The 17,380-nt window shown below is 44.9% G+C and overlaps 1 protein-coding gene across 2 annotated transcripts in view; it reads right to left on the minus strand.

Moving 5' to 3' along the window:
• WRN (WRN RecQ like helicase) overlaps nucleotides 1-17,380 on the minus strand; it is a 257,949-nt gene that overhangs the window by 187,886 nt on the left and 52,683 nt on the right. For both annotated transcript variants that reach the window (XM_040325345.1, XM_040325344.1), the window contains exons 11-12: nucleotides 15,712-15,847; nucleotides 3,906-3,981 (exon numbers count right to left, since the gene is read on the minus strand). In XM_040325345.1, the coding sequence (XP_040181279.1) occupies nucleotides 3,906-3,981; nucleotides 15,712-15,847 (212 nt within the window). The remainder of the gene's footprint in view (nucleotides 1-3,905; nucleotides 3,982-15,711; nucleotides 15,848-17,380) is intronic.

Consider the following 17,380-nt stretch of genomic DNA (forward strand, 5'->3'; position numbering starts at 1 on the left):
ACAAGGTAGAAAACCCCATTTGGCCGAATGAGGCAATCTATCCAAAGGATGGATTGAGCCCCTTAGACAGGTTGCAGGAGGGCCTGAACAAGAAAAGGTAGGAGGCTCACTGGGCATGGGCTGACCTGGCATAGCTGATGCACAGGCCGAAATAGCATAGTCCGGTGTAGTGATTACCCGAATCGCATCACAAGGCGTAGTGACTGCAGAACTCGCAGACAAGTTAGCCTGGCTGTGCGTTTTAGGGACAGACAACGGTAAACTGGAGTGAATGATCGGGTCAGGTTCACAGACAGGCTCCTCATCCAGAGTGCTACATTGGCTAGAAAGTGCATCAGCCTGACTATTGCAGGACACATTCCGGACACCACTACATGTGTTAGGACGAGCAAAAGATACTGGAATGGTGGCAACAGGAAGTTTCTCTTTTGGGGCAACCTTGGGTAAGCAAGACGTGGAACAGGAGGGACCCCAAGCCAGGATCTGTCCGGCAGTCCAGTCAATGTGAGGAGAATGGAGTCTTAACCAAGGAAGACCCAAAACGATAGGAGCTGAGGCCTTAGGTAGAACAAGGAAGGATATCCACTCCTGGTGAAGTGTGCCTATCGACATCTTAACAGGGACTGTCTGGAAGCGAATAGGACCCCCCGGGAGAACAGTGCCATCAATCGCCAAGACCACCAATGGTGTGGTGAGGGGCAAAAGGGTAAGTCTCATGGACGATGCGATTTCCCAGTCCATGAAATTGCCAGCGGCTCCGGAATCCAGATATGCCGAGACCGAATGAGAAGAAGAACCAAAATGAAGGGACACAGGAAGAAAAAGACGAGAAGGTGAAGGAGATATTTCTGGATCCAATACTCCACCTTCCAGATGTATTGAACCCGAGCGTTTCTCGGGGTGAAGAGGGCAAGTGTCACGAAAATGACTTTTGCCCCCACAGTATAGACACAGGCCTAGAGTTCTGCGCCTGGCACGTTCCTCAGGAGATAGCCTGGTCCCACCCAGCTGCATGGGTTCCTCAGTTGGCAAGGGATGCTCCACGGGTCGAAGAGAGGGGAGCTCAGGCTAAGGGCCAAGGGATGTTGGCGTCGCTTTTCTAGGGTCCTTTCCTGAAAGCGAATATCGATCTGATTACACAAGGAGATCACTCCATCCAGATCAGTGGGAATGGTTCTTCCTGCTAGTTCATCCTTCACTCTATCAGATAGGCCATGCAAAAAGGTTGCGACTAAGGCCTCATTGTTCCAGCTCAGTTCAACTGAGTGGATACGGAACTGAAGAGCATATTGTCCCACTGAACGGGATTCTTGGCGGAGACGTAAAAGGGCGCTGGCTGCTGAAGAGACACGAGCCGGTTCTTCAAAGATATTCCGAAAAAGTTTCAAGAAAACAGGCAGGCTAGAAACCACTGGATCATTCAATTCCCACAGAGGGGCAGCCCAGGCTAAGGCTTCCCCGGAGAGGAGAGAAATGATATAGGCTATCTTGGCCCGATCAGACAAGAAGTACTGGGGCAGGAGCTCAAAATGAATAGTGCATTGGCTAAGGAATCCACTGCAGGCTTTGGAGTCTCCAGAAAAACGGATTGGAGGTGATAGCTTCAGTAAATGCGACTCTGCGACTGGTGCAACAGGTGCAGCTGCTGGTTGTACTTGGGGTTGCGGATTCGGGGTTCCCAGCGAGGTCTGAAACTGATCAAAGCGGGAAGCCAGATCCTGAAGGAAACGCATCGCCTGATCCTGATTAGCTTCATGCGTCTCGAGTCTGCGAACAATGTACTGTAATGGATCGTCTGCGGGGAGCGTCACGTCGGCCGGGTTCATGGCTGTTCAAACTGTCAGGTCACCTGTAGCCAGGTGACGAGTGCACCCCGTTGGGGTCAGGGATGCACCACAGGGTGGTGAACCCTATGGCCGACTACTGCTAGCAGAGACGAAGCGTGAACTTAAGATCACCCAGGGCGCGGAGTCTAAGACCCAGTTTTGTATTCACCAGAGCCTTTGATGGTAAGGATGGTCTTGGCCGCAACTGGGTCCAGGTCGCGTTCCCGGGATTCCTTAAGTCACACTCCGCAGGGAGAAAGGGGAAGCAGCCAGCAGGACAAACAGTGGTGATGGACAGGCCGAGGTCAGGGCAACAGGCAGACAAGGATAACCATGGGACATGCAAATAGTCAGGGGCACAGGCAGACAAGGAAGTCGAGGACAAGCCAAAACGGTACACGGAAAGATGATCGTAGCACTCTGCAAACAGGAACTAGCAAACTACACTGCAGACAGGAACTAAGCATAGGAACACTGTTGAACAGCACTGCAGACCTGTAGAGCAACGGTTAATATAGGCTTCCTGGGATGGACTAGGGTGGAGCCATACAGGAAGAGGAAGTGATAAAAAGGGGAACCAGAGCAGGGTCAGCCTCTAATGAACACATGGAGATCAGGTAAGCAGACAGACTTGTTGCATATTCATGACAAGAACACCATCCCTATAGTCAAGCCCTGTGCAGTGCCTGTTTAGCAATTTGCTAATGAAATTGCTTCCAAATGTAATGTGTCTGCATCAATTTACTAATTTAAGCCTTTGCAGTGATCCCTTCCATTCTAGGCTGAAACGTTTGAGTTGTATACCAGCAAGACTTTGTGAACACATTTTAGGAGATGATTTTATTGCACTCTCCCATAAAGCTGCACGATTAATCTTCAAGAATCAATAAGTGATCTTTTTCCCTTGCAATCTTGACACAGGGTTTCACAATTTTTGGTATGCAAATAATTTTCTTTCTGCACTTTGGTATGCAAAAAAATTCCTCTCTGCTCTCAACCAAAAGTCAAAGTCTGGGCAGTCTGCCAAGTTTTGAAAACATTCTATCAGTGGAATGTTAAGTCTAAACATTGTATCAATTTGACTTTTACATCAAAGGAATAGACTTCTGTATGTAAATTAGGAACGTTTAACCAATTAAACACCAAACCTTTTTCTGACAGCTGTTTTCAAATTAAAATCATTTTTCTTTTTTTGCTAGAAAATTACTTAGAACCCCAAAACATTATATATATATTTTTTAGTAGAGAACCTAGAGAATAAAATGGTGGTTGTTGCAATATTTTATGTCGCACTGTATTTGCGCACTGTCTTTAATGAATGATAAAAAAAAAAAAGTTAGCCCAATTTTTTTTTTTGTATAAATTTTAACCAAACCCTCTCTTTTCTAGTTGTCTTCACCTCCAAATAATCATGCAAGAAGACACTATTAAAGGAATATTTTTTTTTGGCACAATAGTGTTTTTTTATTTTAGAATGCAATTTGTATTGATATTTTTCACTGGTGAAAGAAAAAGTAGCAGGTACAATTTCCAAAGCGGACAGTAAGAATTAAAATGCAACTATGGCCAAAATAAAAAAATGACATATAAAATACTTTCCTTCACTAGCATTAACACAGCAGTTCCTCTTATAACAGTTTTTTACTTGGTAAACCAGCCATTAAGTCTGTTGTTTCTAAACTTCCAGGTCAAGACAGATCAAGCTGTCCAGCAAAAGTATAGCCACCCCAAGGCAGGAGGTGTATTACTAGCTGAACAACAGTTGAAAATAAATGGATAAAAGCTTTAAAAAAGAAAAACGAACACAGCCACCACATCCAATTATTGGTAAGCTAAAATATATTACATTTTTGTTTTTGGGTTTAGATACGCTTTAAGAAAAAAATTGAGGCCTTTCAATGGATTCAACAAATACAATATATAACATCATCAATTATACAACTCTTTAGATGAATAGCATCATGTAAACTGCAAATATTTCTGAGTAACCCCTGAAGCATAATAGTGTTTAAATGTTTTTCATATAGTTTTTAAAAAAAATGAAAAATGTTGCCTGATCCCTACCCAGTGTATACTTACGGTTTAAAACCTGAATGACCAAAATAGGTCTTCAAGCAAGCTATTTGGTCAGTATTTGGTTCAGGCACACTTGGATCTGTTTGGAAAAAGAGAAATTTAAATGAAAATAATAAACAAAAAAAAAACTGAAAAAAAAGTAGGACATGCTGTACTTTTTTCAGCACAGAGGTTTTTTTGTGACGCAGTACACTGCATTGTAATCCGCTGTAGTTCATAAAGAAGAATACAAAATGTAAAAGTTTGGCATCAATAAGAACTATCTTTGCTTTTTTAAAGCATTGATATTTTTTTTTTTTATCATCAAGAACCATAAAATAAATGCATAAATATAGCCAAGACATAACTATGTTTCAAAAAGCTAAACATTTTACAAACGGCTATTACTGTTTGAAATAATGGAGTTAACTTTTGGGATATTTTTAAGAAATTTTCAACAATCAGGCATCACAGAATAGCACATTGCTAAAAAGGAGAAATTTAAGCTGTATAAAAAAACAAAAACAAACCCATATATAAAAATAAATACTCACCTCCAGGCTGCAGAATCAATCTGATGCTGCAGCTGTACTACGTTGGCTCTAAGACCGAGAGCTGAACAATCACATGACCGCTGATCGTTCAGTTCGTAGTCAGCTTGGAACAGAGAGTAGTGACTCTCAGTCCAAGAGTCCAGAGAGCTTCTGATGGAGATCGGCAGGTTCTGAAGGGACACAGGGAAATTAGTGGTTCAGAAGTGAATGAGCAGGGAACGAAGCTCAAGGTTATAACCCTAGGAAACAACCTCAGCATCTGGGCAAGGGGAATGCAAAACCTTTAAGTAACTGTTAATGACAACAGACATCCCCTCACTTTGGAATTTAGGGGCACACCTTTATGCCAAAGAGAGCTTGTCGGTAGATTTGGCAGACTTGGAATGCCAGATCTTGTGGGTGGTTGAAGAACCAAGTCAAAGGGACAGGGGACACTTCAGAGAAGTAATAAAAAAAAACCAACGTTAGACCTACCGGTAACGGTATTTCTATGAACCTTCCAGGACGGCACCCGAGAGATGATGGCTCCTCCTGCAGGAAACACAATCACATGACAGTTTAAAAGGCCCCGCCCTTCCCCTTGCTCCTCAGTATGCAATAGAGTAATCCTGAACTGGTTCACAAGGGACGTAGTCCTTACAGGTACTTACCTTTTTTCCCTCCACATAGGGTGGGAAGTAGGCCTGCCGTCCTGGAAGGTTCATAGAAATACCGTTACCGGTAGGTCTAACGTTGGTTTTCTCTTACCACCTTCCAGGACGGCACCCGAGAGGATAATTGAGTAATAAACACAGGCCTCCCTTCAGGGTGGGACCACAGCTTGTAGCACCTTTCGACCAAAGGCTAAGTCTTGCTGTGACAACATTTCCACACGGTAGTGCTTCAGGAATGTATGATGGCTGGACCAGGTGGCCGCACTGCGGATTTGTTCCCAGGAGGCCCCTGCTTTCTCAGCCCAGGAAGTTGCTATGGCTCTGGTAGAGTGAGCCTTGATCTTTTTGGGAGCTGTTGCTCCAGTACATACATAGGCTTTGGATATTGCTTCTCTAATCCATCTTGAGACTGAGGCTTTTGATGCCTGCAGTCCCTTCCTGGGCCCAGCATGTAGAACTAGCAGGTGGTTAGATCTTCTAAAACTTTTAGTTCTCTCTAGATAAATGAGAAGACACCTTCTCACGTCTAACAAATGAAATTTCTTTCTTTTTCGTTCTTTGGTTCAGAACAAAAGGACGGCAATAGTATGTCTTGCGTCCTATGAAATAGGGATGCCACCTTCGGCAGGTACAGGGGGTCTGCTCTGAGGGTGATCCTATCTGGCTGTACCCTCAGGAAGGGTTCTTTCATTGATAGCGCCTGCAAATCCCCTACCCTCCTGGCCGAAGTAATGGCTAACAAAAAAGTCAACTTTAAGGTTAGAAACTTAAGGGGAACCTCTTCCAGAGGTTCGAATGGGTGTATAGATAACGCCTCTAACACCCTAGTTAAGTCCCAAGGCGGACAATTATATTTTTGGACTGGAGAAATTCTTTCTCTAGCTAACAAGAAACGTTTTATAAGGTCCTCTTTCGCCAATCTTTTATCCAGATAGACTGAAAGAGCCGTTATTTGGACCCGAAGGGTACTAACTTTTAATCCTAAATCTACCCCATCCTGGAGGAAGTCCAGGATAACCGGGATAGAAGTTGAAGCTACCTGTCTTTCCTTACGCCAGGAACAGAAGGTCTTCCATACCTTTTGGTAAATTTTTTGAGTTACTGGTTTTCTGCTCATGAGAAGGGTATCTATGACCCTCTCTGAGCAGCCTTTGCGTTCTAGAATCTGGCGCTCACTAACCAGGCTGCTAGCTGGAAGAATTCCGGCTTTGGATGGAGTACTGGGCCCTGCCTGAGGAGATCTGCCCTGTACGGGAGCTTCAGAGGCTCCACCATTGCCATGGCTCTTAGGTTTGCGAACCAAGTTCTTTTTGGCCACCATGGTGCTATCAGAAGAATCTGGCCTGGAGACCTGCTGAGTTTCTGAAGAACTCGCGGAATGAGCGCTACCGGCGGGAAGGCATAGGCCAGCCCGAAGCGCCAGGTCTGGGATAGCGTATCCAGACCTTCCGACTGTAGTTCCCAGGAAATCGAGAAATACCTTTCTACCTTCCTGTTTAGTCTGTTGGCAAACAAGTCTATTTCCGGTTCCCCGAAATACTGGACTAGGTGTTGAAACACCTCTGGGTTCAGTTCCCATTCCTCCTCCCTCAACTTGTGACGGCTGAGGAAGTCTGCTTCTATATTGCTCGTCCCCTTTATGTATATGGCTGAGATAGAGAGTACTCTTTCTTCTGCCCAGGTTAGTATTTCCCTGGAAAGTTCTAGTAGGGGACTGGACCTGGTCCCTCCCTGGTGACCTAGGTACGCTACTACTGTAGAGTTGTCTGAGCTTACTTGGACTTCTCTGCCTCTGATGTCTTCCTGGAAGGCTATTAAGGCTTCCCCCACTGCTCTGAGTTCTTTGTAATTGGATGACCTGCGAGCTAGTGAGCTGTCCCATTGCCCCTGCGCTTTTTTCCCCTCCAGGTGGGCGCCCCACCCCCAGGAACTGGCATCCGTGGTAACCTTCACTGGGTTCCACTGAGCCCACGGTCGCCCTCCCCTCAGGTTTTGGGGAGATGTCCACCACTCCAGGGAGGACAGAACCTGGGGGGTGAGTAGTATATCCTGATCTAAGGACTCTTTCCTTTTGTCCCATGAGGACAGGAAGAAGAAGTGTAATGCCCTTGCATGAAGCTGAGCCCAAACCACCGCTGGGATGCTTGCTGACATCAGGCCTAGAACTCTCAGAACATTTCGTCTGGAGAGTTTGGGGTTTTTGATAAGGTTCCCGACTGCTGAGGCTAGTTTTAAAACTTTTTCTTCTGGTAAGAAGAGTCTCTGCTGCCTGGTGTCCACTACGTATCCCAGGAAGGTCTTGACCTGTTCTGGGTTGAGGGAGGATTTTTCTATGTTGATTATCCACCCTAGGCTCTCTAGGAGTGCCATTGCTTTGTTGGCATCCAGCGTGACTTGGGCGGCTGATTTTCCTGAAATCAGCAAGTCGTCTAAATAAGGTATAAGGGATATGCCCTGAAGGTGCAGGTATGCCACCGCTTCTGCAAGGACTTTTGTAAAAATCCTTGGGCTGGAGGTTAGCCCGAATGGTAGTGCTCTGAACTGCCAGTGGAAGGTTTCTCCTTCCACCACGACCGCAAACCTCAGATATACCTGGTGATCCACGTGGATTGGCACGTGGAGATAGGCATCTTTGAGATCTAGGGTCACCAAGAAGACCTCCTTCATGAGGTTCTTTCTTACCGAATAAATACTTTCCATAGCAAACTTTTTGTATTCCAGAAACTTGTTCAGGTTTCTCAAGTTTACTATTAGACGGTATTTCCCGGAGGGTTTCCGTACTACGAAAATATGGGAATAAAATCCCTGGTACTGCTGAGCTTTTGGTACTGGTACTACCACTAGTTGTTTGGCTAAGTCCTGTATGCCCTCCAAGAGGGCAGACCTTTTCAGGGTATCCCTGGGAAGGTGAGTAATGGTGATCATGGTGGGGGGTGTAGCCAGAAATTCTAGGCGATAGCCTTTTTGAATTATTTGGCAGATGTAATGACTGTTCGAAATTTTTTCCCATAGGGGAAGGAATTGAGATAGTCGACCCCCCACTCTGACTACGTCGTCACTTGGACGGTTTGTCGCTGGGTTTTGGAGGAGGGAAAAGGAGGTTGTTCTTCCTGTTCCCTTTGCCAAAGTTCCAACGCCTGAAAGGTTCCTTTTTGGCTTTTTGTCTACCCTGCCCCTGGGGGCCTCGAAAAGTTTTCTTGAAACCTTCTTTTTTGGGTTTAACTGGGAATTTTTTACCTTTTTCTGATGACCTAGCCAGGACATCATCCAGGTCTTTCCCAAACAACAGGGAACCTTGAAAGGGGATGCCACAGAGTTTTCCCTTGGATGTAGCATCTCCTTCCCAGGCCTTGATCCAAACTGCCCTCCTAGTAGAGTTAATGAGGGCTGCTGTCTTGGCTGCTGCCCTTGCAGATTCCGTAGCTGCATTTGCTAGGTAAGCAATCGCCTTCCTTACTACTGTAAGTGACTCAACTACCTCCTCCGCCTCCGAATTCTGGGCGAGGTGGTCGGTGAGTGTCTCTACCCAAACATCTGTATTCCTAGCTACACATGCTGCTGCTAAGGCTGGGCTTAGTGCTGCCGCATTGGCCTCCCAGCTTTCCTAAGGAGAGACTCTGCTCGACGGTCCATCACATCCTTGATGTTACCTGTATCCTCAAAGGAGAGATCAGACAATTTAGTGACTTGCGACAAAGCCGCATCAAGTCTAGGAAGCTTAAAAAAGACTTCCTCATCTTCCTGGGAGAAGGGGAACCTTCTTTTCCAGGTTTTTTGTTTGATTATTCTCCTTTCAGGGTCTCTCCACTCCTGAAGGACTAACTCCTTGAGGGATTTGTGCAGGGGGAATACTTTAGATTGAGCGTCACTCAGGCCCCTATAAACTTTATCCTGTGCTGAGGTAGGTTTAGGGGTCTCAGGAATTTCCTCTGTGGCGTAGATAGCCTGGAGGAGACTCTCTAGATCTTCTACAGCAAAGAGGTGTTTTCTTGGACGTGTGTCCTCCTGAGACTGACTAATGGAGTCTCCATCTACCTCCCCTGAGCTGTGCCTAGACCTAGGTAGACTGGCTACCTCACTCTCTTCACCATCTGCTTCCCCCAAAGGGGGATTTTGTGAAGGTGTAAAGAAAACACTTGGGCCCTTAGAAAAGGGGGTCTCCTGAGAGGAAGTGCCTTCCTTAGGGGTAAGTTCCTCTGTTTCAGTCTGTGCCGACTGCCCGGCTGCCTCCCGAAAGGCTCTGACTGTTGCTAACATTTCTGTTTGCATGGATGAGAGAAAACTCTTCATCATGGCAGCAGCCTCCTTTCCCGCCAGTATATTAATACATTTGTAGCAGAAAGGTTTTGTGTAGGACTTGGGGAGCTTCTCTCTACAATTCCCACATTTTTTAGAGGAACTATGCCCTGTAGCGGAAGGAGACTGAGCTGAGGCCTCCTGGGGTCCGCTGGGGGTTTCTGAAAAGACATGAAATGTACATTTAAATTGTCTTTCCCCAAGACTGCTGGCTGTACTGGGGAGGGGAGGAAGTAGACGAGAAGGGACCAGATCCTGCTCCGGTCGTTCCCTAAAAGTTTGGGAACTCTCACCACTTCCCCCCTCCCTTTCCAGGGGGATTGGTACTTACCGCCCCCCGACCTGGATCTGCCAGCGGTCGTGTCGGTCTTTCCGTCCTCTTCCATGAGGAGGGTGACTCGGTCCTGGCTGTCGGTACTCCTGTACTGGTCACCGCAAGCCGACCCGTCCACCACCCACGCTGTCTCCTCGCTCCACTGGGAACTTCCGGGTTACGCCGTCCGGAACCGCCCACTTCCTGTGATGCAGTTCCTGTCTCAGAATGAGGCCTGGAGCGCGGCGTTTTTACGTCTGGAGACCCGGGAAAACGGCGATTCGAATGGTGGTGGATTCGATAGCACGCAGTGATGGCTCACCTCCCCGCAGCTCAGAGCACTGGTGCTTCCATAGGGCCACCTGTGAGTTTGGACCAAAGTCTACAGGTAAGTTCAGCCCTCCCCGGCCTCCCTTAAACCTGTCTCACAGGGGTACCTTCGACCCTCCCCGGTCTCTAGGTTTCCAAAACAAAACAAACGTGTCGCTGTGTTGGAGAAACACAATCAATACTGAGGAGCAAGGGGAAGGGCGGGGCCTTTTAAACTGTCATGTGATTGTGTTTCCTGCAGGAGGAGCCATCATCTCTCGGGTGCCGTCCTGGAAGGTGGTAAGAGAAATAGAAGACTCGCAAGTCTGTTCCTTAGACTTTATTTTAGCTGGGGAAGAAAAGTACGCTTACTCAAGTAGCATCTTTGAAGATACCATCCAAGGCTGTGCGGAGTAAACACTTCTTGAAACCAAATTTGACAGTCCAGCCCATCAGGAACAAAGCCGTGCACAGGTGTACTGACATAAGGACCAATGCGAGACAGATGATCCAACAAGTCATCACAGCAAAAATTCAAAGCCAGAGACATCATGTAATCAATGCTCAGCGGGTCAATGTTAGCAACAGTGAGATCACATTTCAGGGATTTAGCCATGGTCTGGGGACAAGAACTACAGCCATAACTGGGTGCAAAATAAACCTGCAAGGAAAATATGGGCCTAGAAAAGCTTCCAGTCTCTTTGTGGGCCACATTAGCAGTATGGTTGCCCTCAGAGGGCCGGTTGTATCTGGGGTGCGCTAAGTGCAGAGTTCATGAGTGCATTATGCAGAGAGTGCAGGGGTTCACCATGTACAGAGTGCAGGGTTCAGGGTGCACTATGTACAGAGTGCAGGGTTCAGGAGTGCGTTAGGTACAGAGTTTACGGGTGTGTTGTGTAGAGTTTAGGGATGTGCTGTGTATAGAGTGCAGAGTTTGAGGGTGCACTATGCACAGTGTGGAACACCAACCCCCCCCTCTCCCAAAGCTTCTTCGTATCTCTCTCTCCTACCTGACCTGGCTGTAGTACCTCCTGATGTAGGCTACTCTGCCTCTCCTTGCAGGGAGATCATTCAGATTCTGTAGATATGTCCCCATCAAGCTTTGCCATAAGTGCTTGTAGGGATTTGTTAGTTCCTGAGAGAAAAGCTGTCCCTTGTGAACACAGAAGACAGGAGGGAGTGGGAACAGAGGGTGAGTGCCAGAGGTCGTGGAATAAAGTTCCAGCACAATGAAGCTCCAAACTAGGTGTGAGGGTCACATGACAAGGCTTGGAGGGCCGCATTTGGCACGTGCACCTTGTGTTTGACATATGTGCCCTAAAAGAAGGGACATTCTTCACTGAAATAGTAAGCGCCTTGTTAAGGTGAGTGATGGTCAGCAGAAGACCGACTCCTCAGAGGAAGGCTCATCAGTCTGCAACTACAGCAATTTAGAGTCTGCAGAGGAACGTGTTTTAGTGAGTTTGTGGCCTATATGGTAAGGATCAAATATTTACTTGGTAATTTACATCATAAAGTCCTCCATAACACTTTGAAAACCCTCTTCTAAAAGAGGATTATGGCCAACTATAGTGAACAAAGTCGACTTTAACACAAGTTTATGGGTCTGACAGGCAGGAAGCAGAAATTTTCACATAATCCAGAGCAATATTTCTAAAACCAAGCTAAGGACAGTCTGTTCTCAGACGTCAACCAAATAGGTTTGTCCAGGGACAGGACTGACTTGTCCCATTACAACAGACTACTGCATTGCAAATGTCTGGACTAAAATTGGGTAAAGGGGGCTACCTCAAAAGAGGCTATCAACAGCCCCAAGACTTGTATGTTCAAGTGGAGAGCAGACAGCTTCTGGACTGAAAGTACATCCCTGAGACTGGGGTATCTGTTTTTCCTGAGAAGATAGACACTGGCATGGGACATGTCCAAGACTAGACCTAGATACTCCAAGCTAAAAATCTGTTCCAGCGTTATCCACCATAGCCCTTACTGACTCTTTCCTCTGGAGGACATCCAAGAATCCCCAATGGGCAGGCCTCAGGAATGCAACAGGGCCAATACTGGAGCCAGCACCCTGGTTAACACCTGAGGTAAAGAGGAGAGGTCGAAAGCAGGACCACAAACTGGTAATGTAGGGGCCCAATGCCAAAGCATAGAAACTGCTGATGCATTGGAAAGATGAGTATACACAAATAGGCATATTTGAAGTCTGCAGAAGCCAGGAAGGTTGAACCTGAAAAATTAGGAGGTGTGACAGACGACTTCCTGTGCTGGAAGGTAGGGGCGCATGCTGATTCAAAGGAAGGTTTGTCTGAGAATTTCACTTGAAACGCCAGTGGATTAGAAGCAAACATTGGGGGTCTCAAAAATGAAATTGAGGAAGCAGGAAAACGAAAGGGATGTGACCTGACAGTCAGAGAGAGATGACTTGGCAGCATTCTTCTTATTCTGCTTCTGCTGCTGGGGAATATGGGTGTTCTTCCTTTTAGTAGTATCCTTGATATTGTTAAAGTGTGCAAAATAGCTCTAACACATAGCATCCAGACAAAGAAACCGAACGCATTTTAAAAACATATTCCTTCTTCAGGGGTAGACCGGGTGGACCACATAGTATATAGTGTACCAAGTAGGAACATCTACTGAGAATAAAAGCATGTGTTATGCCAGGCATATGAGGCCGGGTACTCACGACCAAACATGTATGGTGAAAGCGGTCCGTTGGACCGTTTTCACCATACATGTCTGCCAGAGGGCTTCTGTACGATGGTTGTACACACCATCGTACAGAAGTCCGCGCGTAAACAATACGCGGGGCGTGTCCGCGGTGTCGCCGCGTCGATGACGCGGTGTCGCCGCGACAATGACGCAGCGACGTGGGCGGCCCGCCTTTAAAATGCTTCCACGCATGCGTCGAAGTCATTCGACGCATGCGAGGGACGGCGGGCGCCTGGACATGTACGGTAGGTCTGTACTGACGACCGTACATGTCCGAGCGGGCAGAATTCCAGCGGTCTGTTTTAAAACAAGTCCAGGAATATTTGTCTGCTGGGAAAAGGCCCGGCGGGCAAATGTTTGCTGGAATTCGGCCCGCTCGCGCCCACACACGACCAAACATGTCTGCTGAAACTGGCCTGCGGACCAGTTTCAGCAGACATGTTTGGTCGTGAGTACGGGGCCTTAGAGCTACTTGGCCACACTCAGGCAGCTTACACTGTGACATCTTGGACATAGAGAGCATCTGTGACCGTATAATATTATGTTTTGTACACATATACCTATATTGCCAATTTACATTTTAACTTTAAGATTCTGAAATAAAGTTGGTAAACTTACCTTTTAACTCACTGTTTTGTTTTTTTGTTTATTTGCCTATAAAGTCCCTAAGGGGGTGTCCCTTTTGGGTATAAAATATCTCAAATGTATCACAATTTTGTGGGAAAAGCTTAAATCCCAAACTGCACCTTTGAGAATAGTAACAAAAAGCCATGGGTAAAAATATCCTTAAAGACGAACAGCTAGAATGCCAAAAGGTCTGAAATTGTTGAAAACTGAGCACTCTCATGGATTAATACAATTATATGACATTACATCCTACATTCTCTTACTATAATTTCTCAGCCTTGTTGGCCCAGAAATATGAAAAATATTTCTAAGTGATTCCAAACTTTTAAATTAACACAATATACTGTACACACACACACACACACACACTCCGTACATACAGCATGTAATAAATATACAGCAATACATTTCAGTAATGGGCAATGCTGGCGACTAGAAATCAGTTGCTCTTAAATTGCAGCAAATACTACTGTGCATAAAACTGTTCTCTGCAATAAATATAACATTTAAAATACAACTCCACATTTTTTTTTTTTATCAACAAAACATTCCCCTCTGGGTGATCTTTGTACACTGCAAGGATTTTAACCACTTGCTTACTGCCTCACGACTAAATACGTCCGCAGAATGCCACGGGCAGGCAAAGCAACATACCCATACGTTGCTTTGAGTCCACGGCCTAGCGGGCGCGTCGCCACGAGCTCTGTGACCTTGCCCATGGGACCCACAAACTCGATGTCCACTGGTGTCCTGCAATCATGTCACGGAGCACAAAAGCATTTCTCTGTTCTGCCTAGTGACAGAACAGTGATCCACTGCTCCCTGTCATCGGGAGAAGTGATCACTGTTGTGTCACTTGTAGCCCACTTAACCCCTTCATCGCCCCCTAGTGTTTAACTCCTTCCCTGCCAGTGTCATTTACACAGTAATCAGTGCATTTTTATAGCACGGATCGCTGTATAAATGACAATGGTCCCAAAATAGTGTCAAAAAAGTGTCCGATGTGTCTGCCGCAATATTGCAGTCACGATAAAAATCTCAGATCGCTGCCATTACTAGTAAAAAAAAAAAAAAAAAGAGAATAAAAATGCCAAAAAAACTATCCCCCATTTTGTAGATGCTATAATTTTTGTGCAAACCAATCAATATACGCTAATTGCGTTTTTTTTTTTTTTTACCAAAAATATGTAGAAGAATACATATCGGCCTAAACTGAGGAAACCATTTATTTTTTCGATATTTTTTGAGGATATTATAGTAAAAAAGTAAAAAATATTGCTTGTTTTTTAAAATTGTCGCTCTTTTTTTGTTTATAGCGCAAAAAAAAAAAACAAGAAAGAAAAAAGAGGTGATCAAATACCACCAAAAGAAAGCTCTATTTGTGGGAAAAGAAAGACGTAAATTTTGTTTGAGTGCAATGAGTGCAATATCGCACGACCGCGCAATTGTCAGTTAAAGCGACGCAGTGGCGAATCGCAAAAAAAGGCCTGGTCATTGGGCAGCTAATTATTCTGGGGCTGAAGTGGTTTACAAACTTTGCTGCAGGTTCCTACCTTTTGTTATTCTGAAGAAATGGCTATTTGTTTGTCTGTGTCCATGTGCAAAATTAATGAGCATGGAAATGAATTCATAGATATCAATCAGCTGCTGCACTTGCTGGGTACTAACGAGATGGCAGGGTTTGCGTTTCTTTAGACGCGATTTCCTTTTAGAAGTATCTAACCAAAAATGACATTCTTGTTGCAGGGGATGCCAAAAATCTCACTTGTATCTTAGTGCCGACTTCTGCAAATATGAGTAAGCCCATCATACAAGCAGAAAATTAAATTTCTGTGTACAAAGCACCTCCAGGTTGCCATGTTGCATTTTACAGAAAATTACAGCACTGCAGATTGAAAAGGAAAGGTAATTTTTAATAACATTCAATTACAAGAAGACTTGTGGTGCAATTGTAAATGTAAATGCTATATTATTTTTTATTTGCCATTTTTTCCCTCAAAAGTGGTTACCCCAGTAAAAGAAATTGAACATTGTTTATACAACTGGATTTTATTTTTTATACTTTGCCTATGTAGTGCACACGGCACTAATAAGGTTTTGATTATATGTTTGCATTTTTCGAGTCCTGATTAGAAATTATCCTGCCTATGTTACCATAAAAGTATAACTGTAATATTAATGTGATACCGACGTAATCATGTGTATAAACAAACTTCAAATGTGCCGATGGAAAGATGCTGGGTGTACTGTTTTGTGTCTGTGCCCTACTGCAGTAGCTATTAATTTAAAATCATTAATCGATATGAGGATAGGATTTGCATATCTATAAAATTAACAGAACACCCTTTAAATTTGGAAGAGCTTACCCCAGTCTTCTTCAATCTCTTCTTCGATGCCTTCATCTTCTTCATCATCCACAACATTATTTAAATATTTACTATTCGTGGAGAATGATTTTTTTCCAGTGTCATACTCAGGACTGTTTTCCAGATCCTCTACAGACTGAAAAATTTAGTAAGCACAAAAATTATTTCTAGACATGAAATAACTGCTACAGTACATGTTTCTGTAAAAGTGGAATGCAAACTTACAGTATCAACAATTATTGATATAATTTATTCTTATTATGGCTCACATTAAACTTTATTTATATTTTACCCTGTAAAAAATAATAGTATAAAATAAATCGGGGTGGATAGGCACATGTATATATGCGTCCTTGATGTCTATCGACGCCATGAATTCTCCGCCTTGTAGGGAGGCGACCACTAATCGAATAGTTTCCATTCAGAAATGGCAAATGTTCAAAAACTGATTTAGAGATCTTGGATCCAGGATGGGCCTGGCGTCTCCATTTGGTTTTGGAATCACAAAGAGGTTTGAATAAAAACCTGAAGCTTGCTCCTTTAGGGGTACTTCTGTGATCACCCCTTGGGACAGCAAAAGATCCAATCCTTTGAAGAAGGAAACTCTTTTTAGTGGATCTTTGGAGAGTCTTGAGCTTCGGAATTGAGAAGATGAGATTTCTTGAAATTCCAGTTTGTATCCTAGGGATACTGTGGATACTACCCACTTGTCCTGGATTTCTGTCTGCCATGCCACTGAAAACTGCCAAAGTCGTCCCCCCACTCAGCCGAGTGGGGGCGCCTCTTCATGAAGAGGCTTTGGGGTTTTGCTTGTTAGCCTTTGGAACCCCACTGCTTGTTTTTCCTTGCTTGGTCTTCCTTAGCTTTTGTGGCTGGCTGAAAATCCCGTCGCCACTGGCTGGAGTTAGATCTACCAGGAGCCGGGGAAAGGGAACGCTTAAAACAAGGACGCTTGTTTTTCTTCTTCTCTGTTAAAAGGGAAGTTTTACCACACAATATCTTTAGGATACATATCTCCAAATCTTCCCCAAAAAGGTATTTGCCATGGAAGGGGAAGCTGGCTAAAAGCTTCTTGCATGGGGCTTCTGCTGACCAATGCTTTAGCCAAAGAATTTTGCGCATAAACACCAGCTGCAGCATGAGGCGGGATGCCTGTTGGATAGAATGTCTAATGGCATCCACTGTAAAAAATAAGGCCCTGGGCATATTCTCCCAGAATTTGATCTGTTCAGCAGTCAGATCTTTCATCCTGTTTCACCTGGTCCTTTAAGACCTGACACATACCCACCGCTGCTACAGCAGGATGGGTTACTGCACCTGCCAGGAGTAAAGATGATTTTAGTAAAGATTCCAACCTTTTTTCAGAAGAATCTTTAAATACCCGGGCATTGTCCACCTTACAAGTTAGACTTTTGTTTACAGAAGAAATCGCTGCATCCACAGAAGGCAGACTCCACTTCTTGGTAAACTTCTCCTCCATAGGATAAAGCACTTCAAACTTCATAGAAGGAGCAAAACGCTTATCTGGGATTTTCCAGTCTGCGTAAATCAGATTCTCCAATAAAGGATGAATCAGAAAGCCACAAGCAGCCTGTGGGGATTTTAACGAGCCCAGAGAGGAGACAGGTGATTCAGTTAACTCTTTAGAGGGTAATCTGAATGTGGAGTG

This window comes from Rana temporaria, chromosome 1 (assembly GCF_905171775.1).
Source record: "Rana temporaria chromosome 1, aRanTem1.1, whole genome shotgun sequence".
In the NCBI taxonomy this organism is placed as follows: Eukaryota; Metazoa; Chordata; class Amphibia; order Anura; family Ranidae; genus Rana; species Rana temporaria.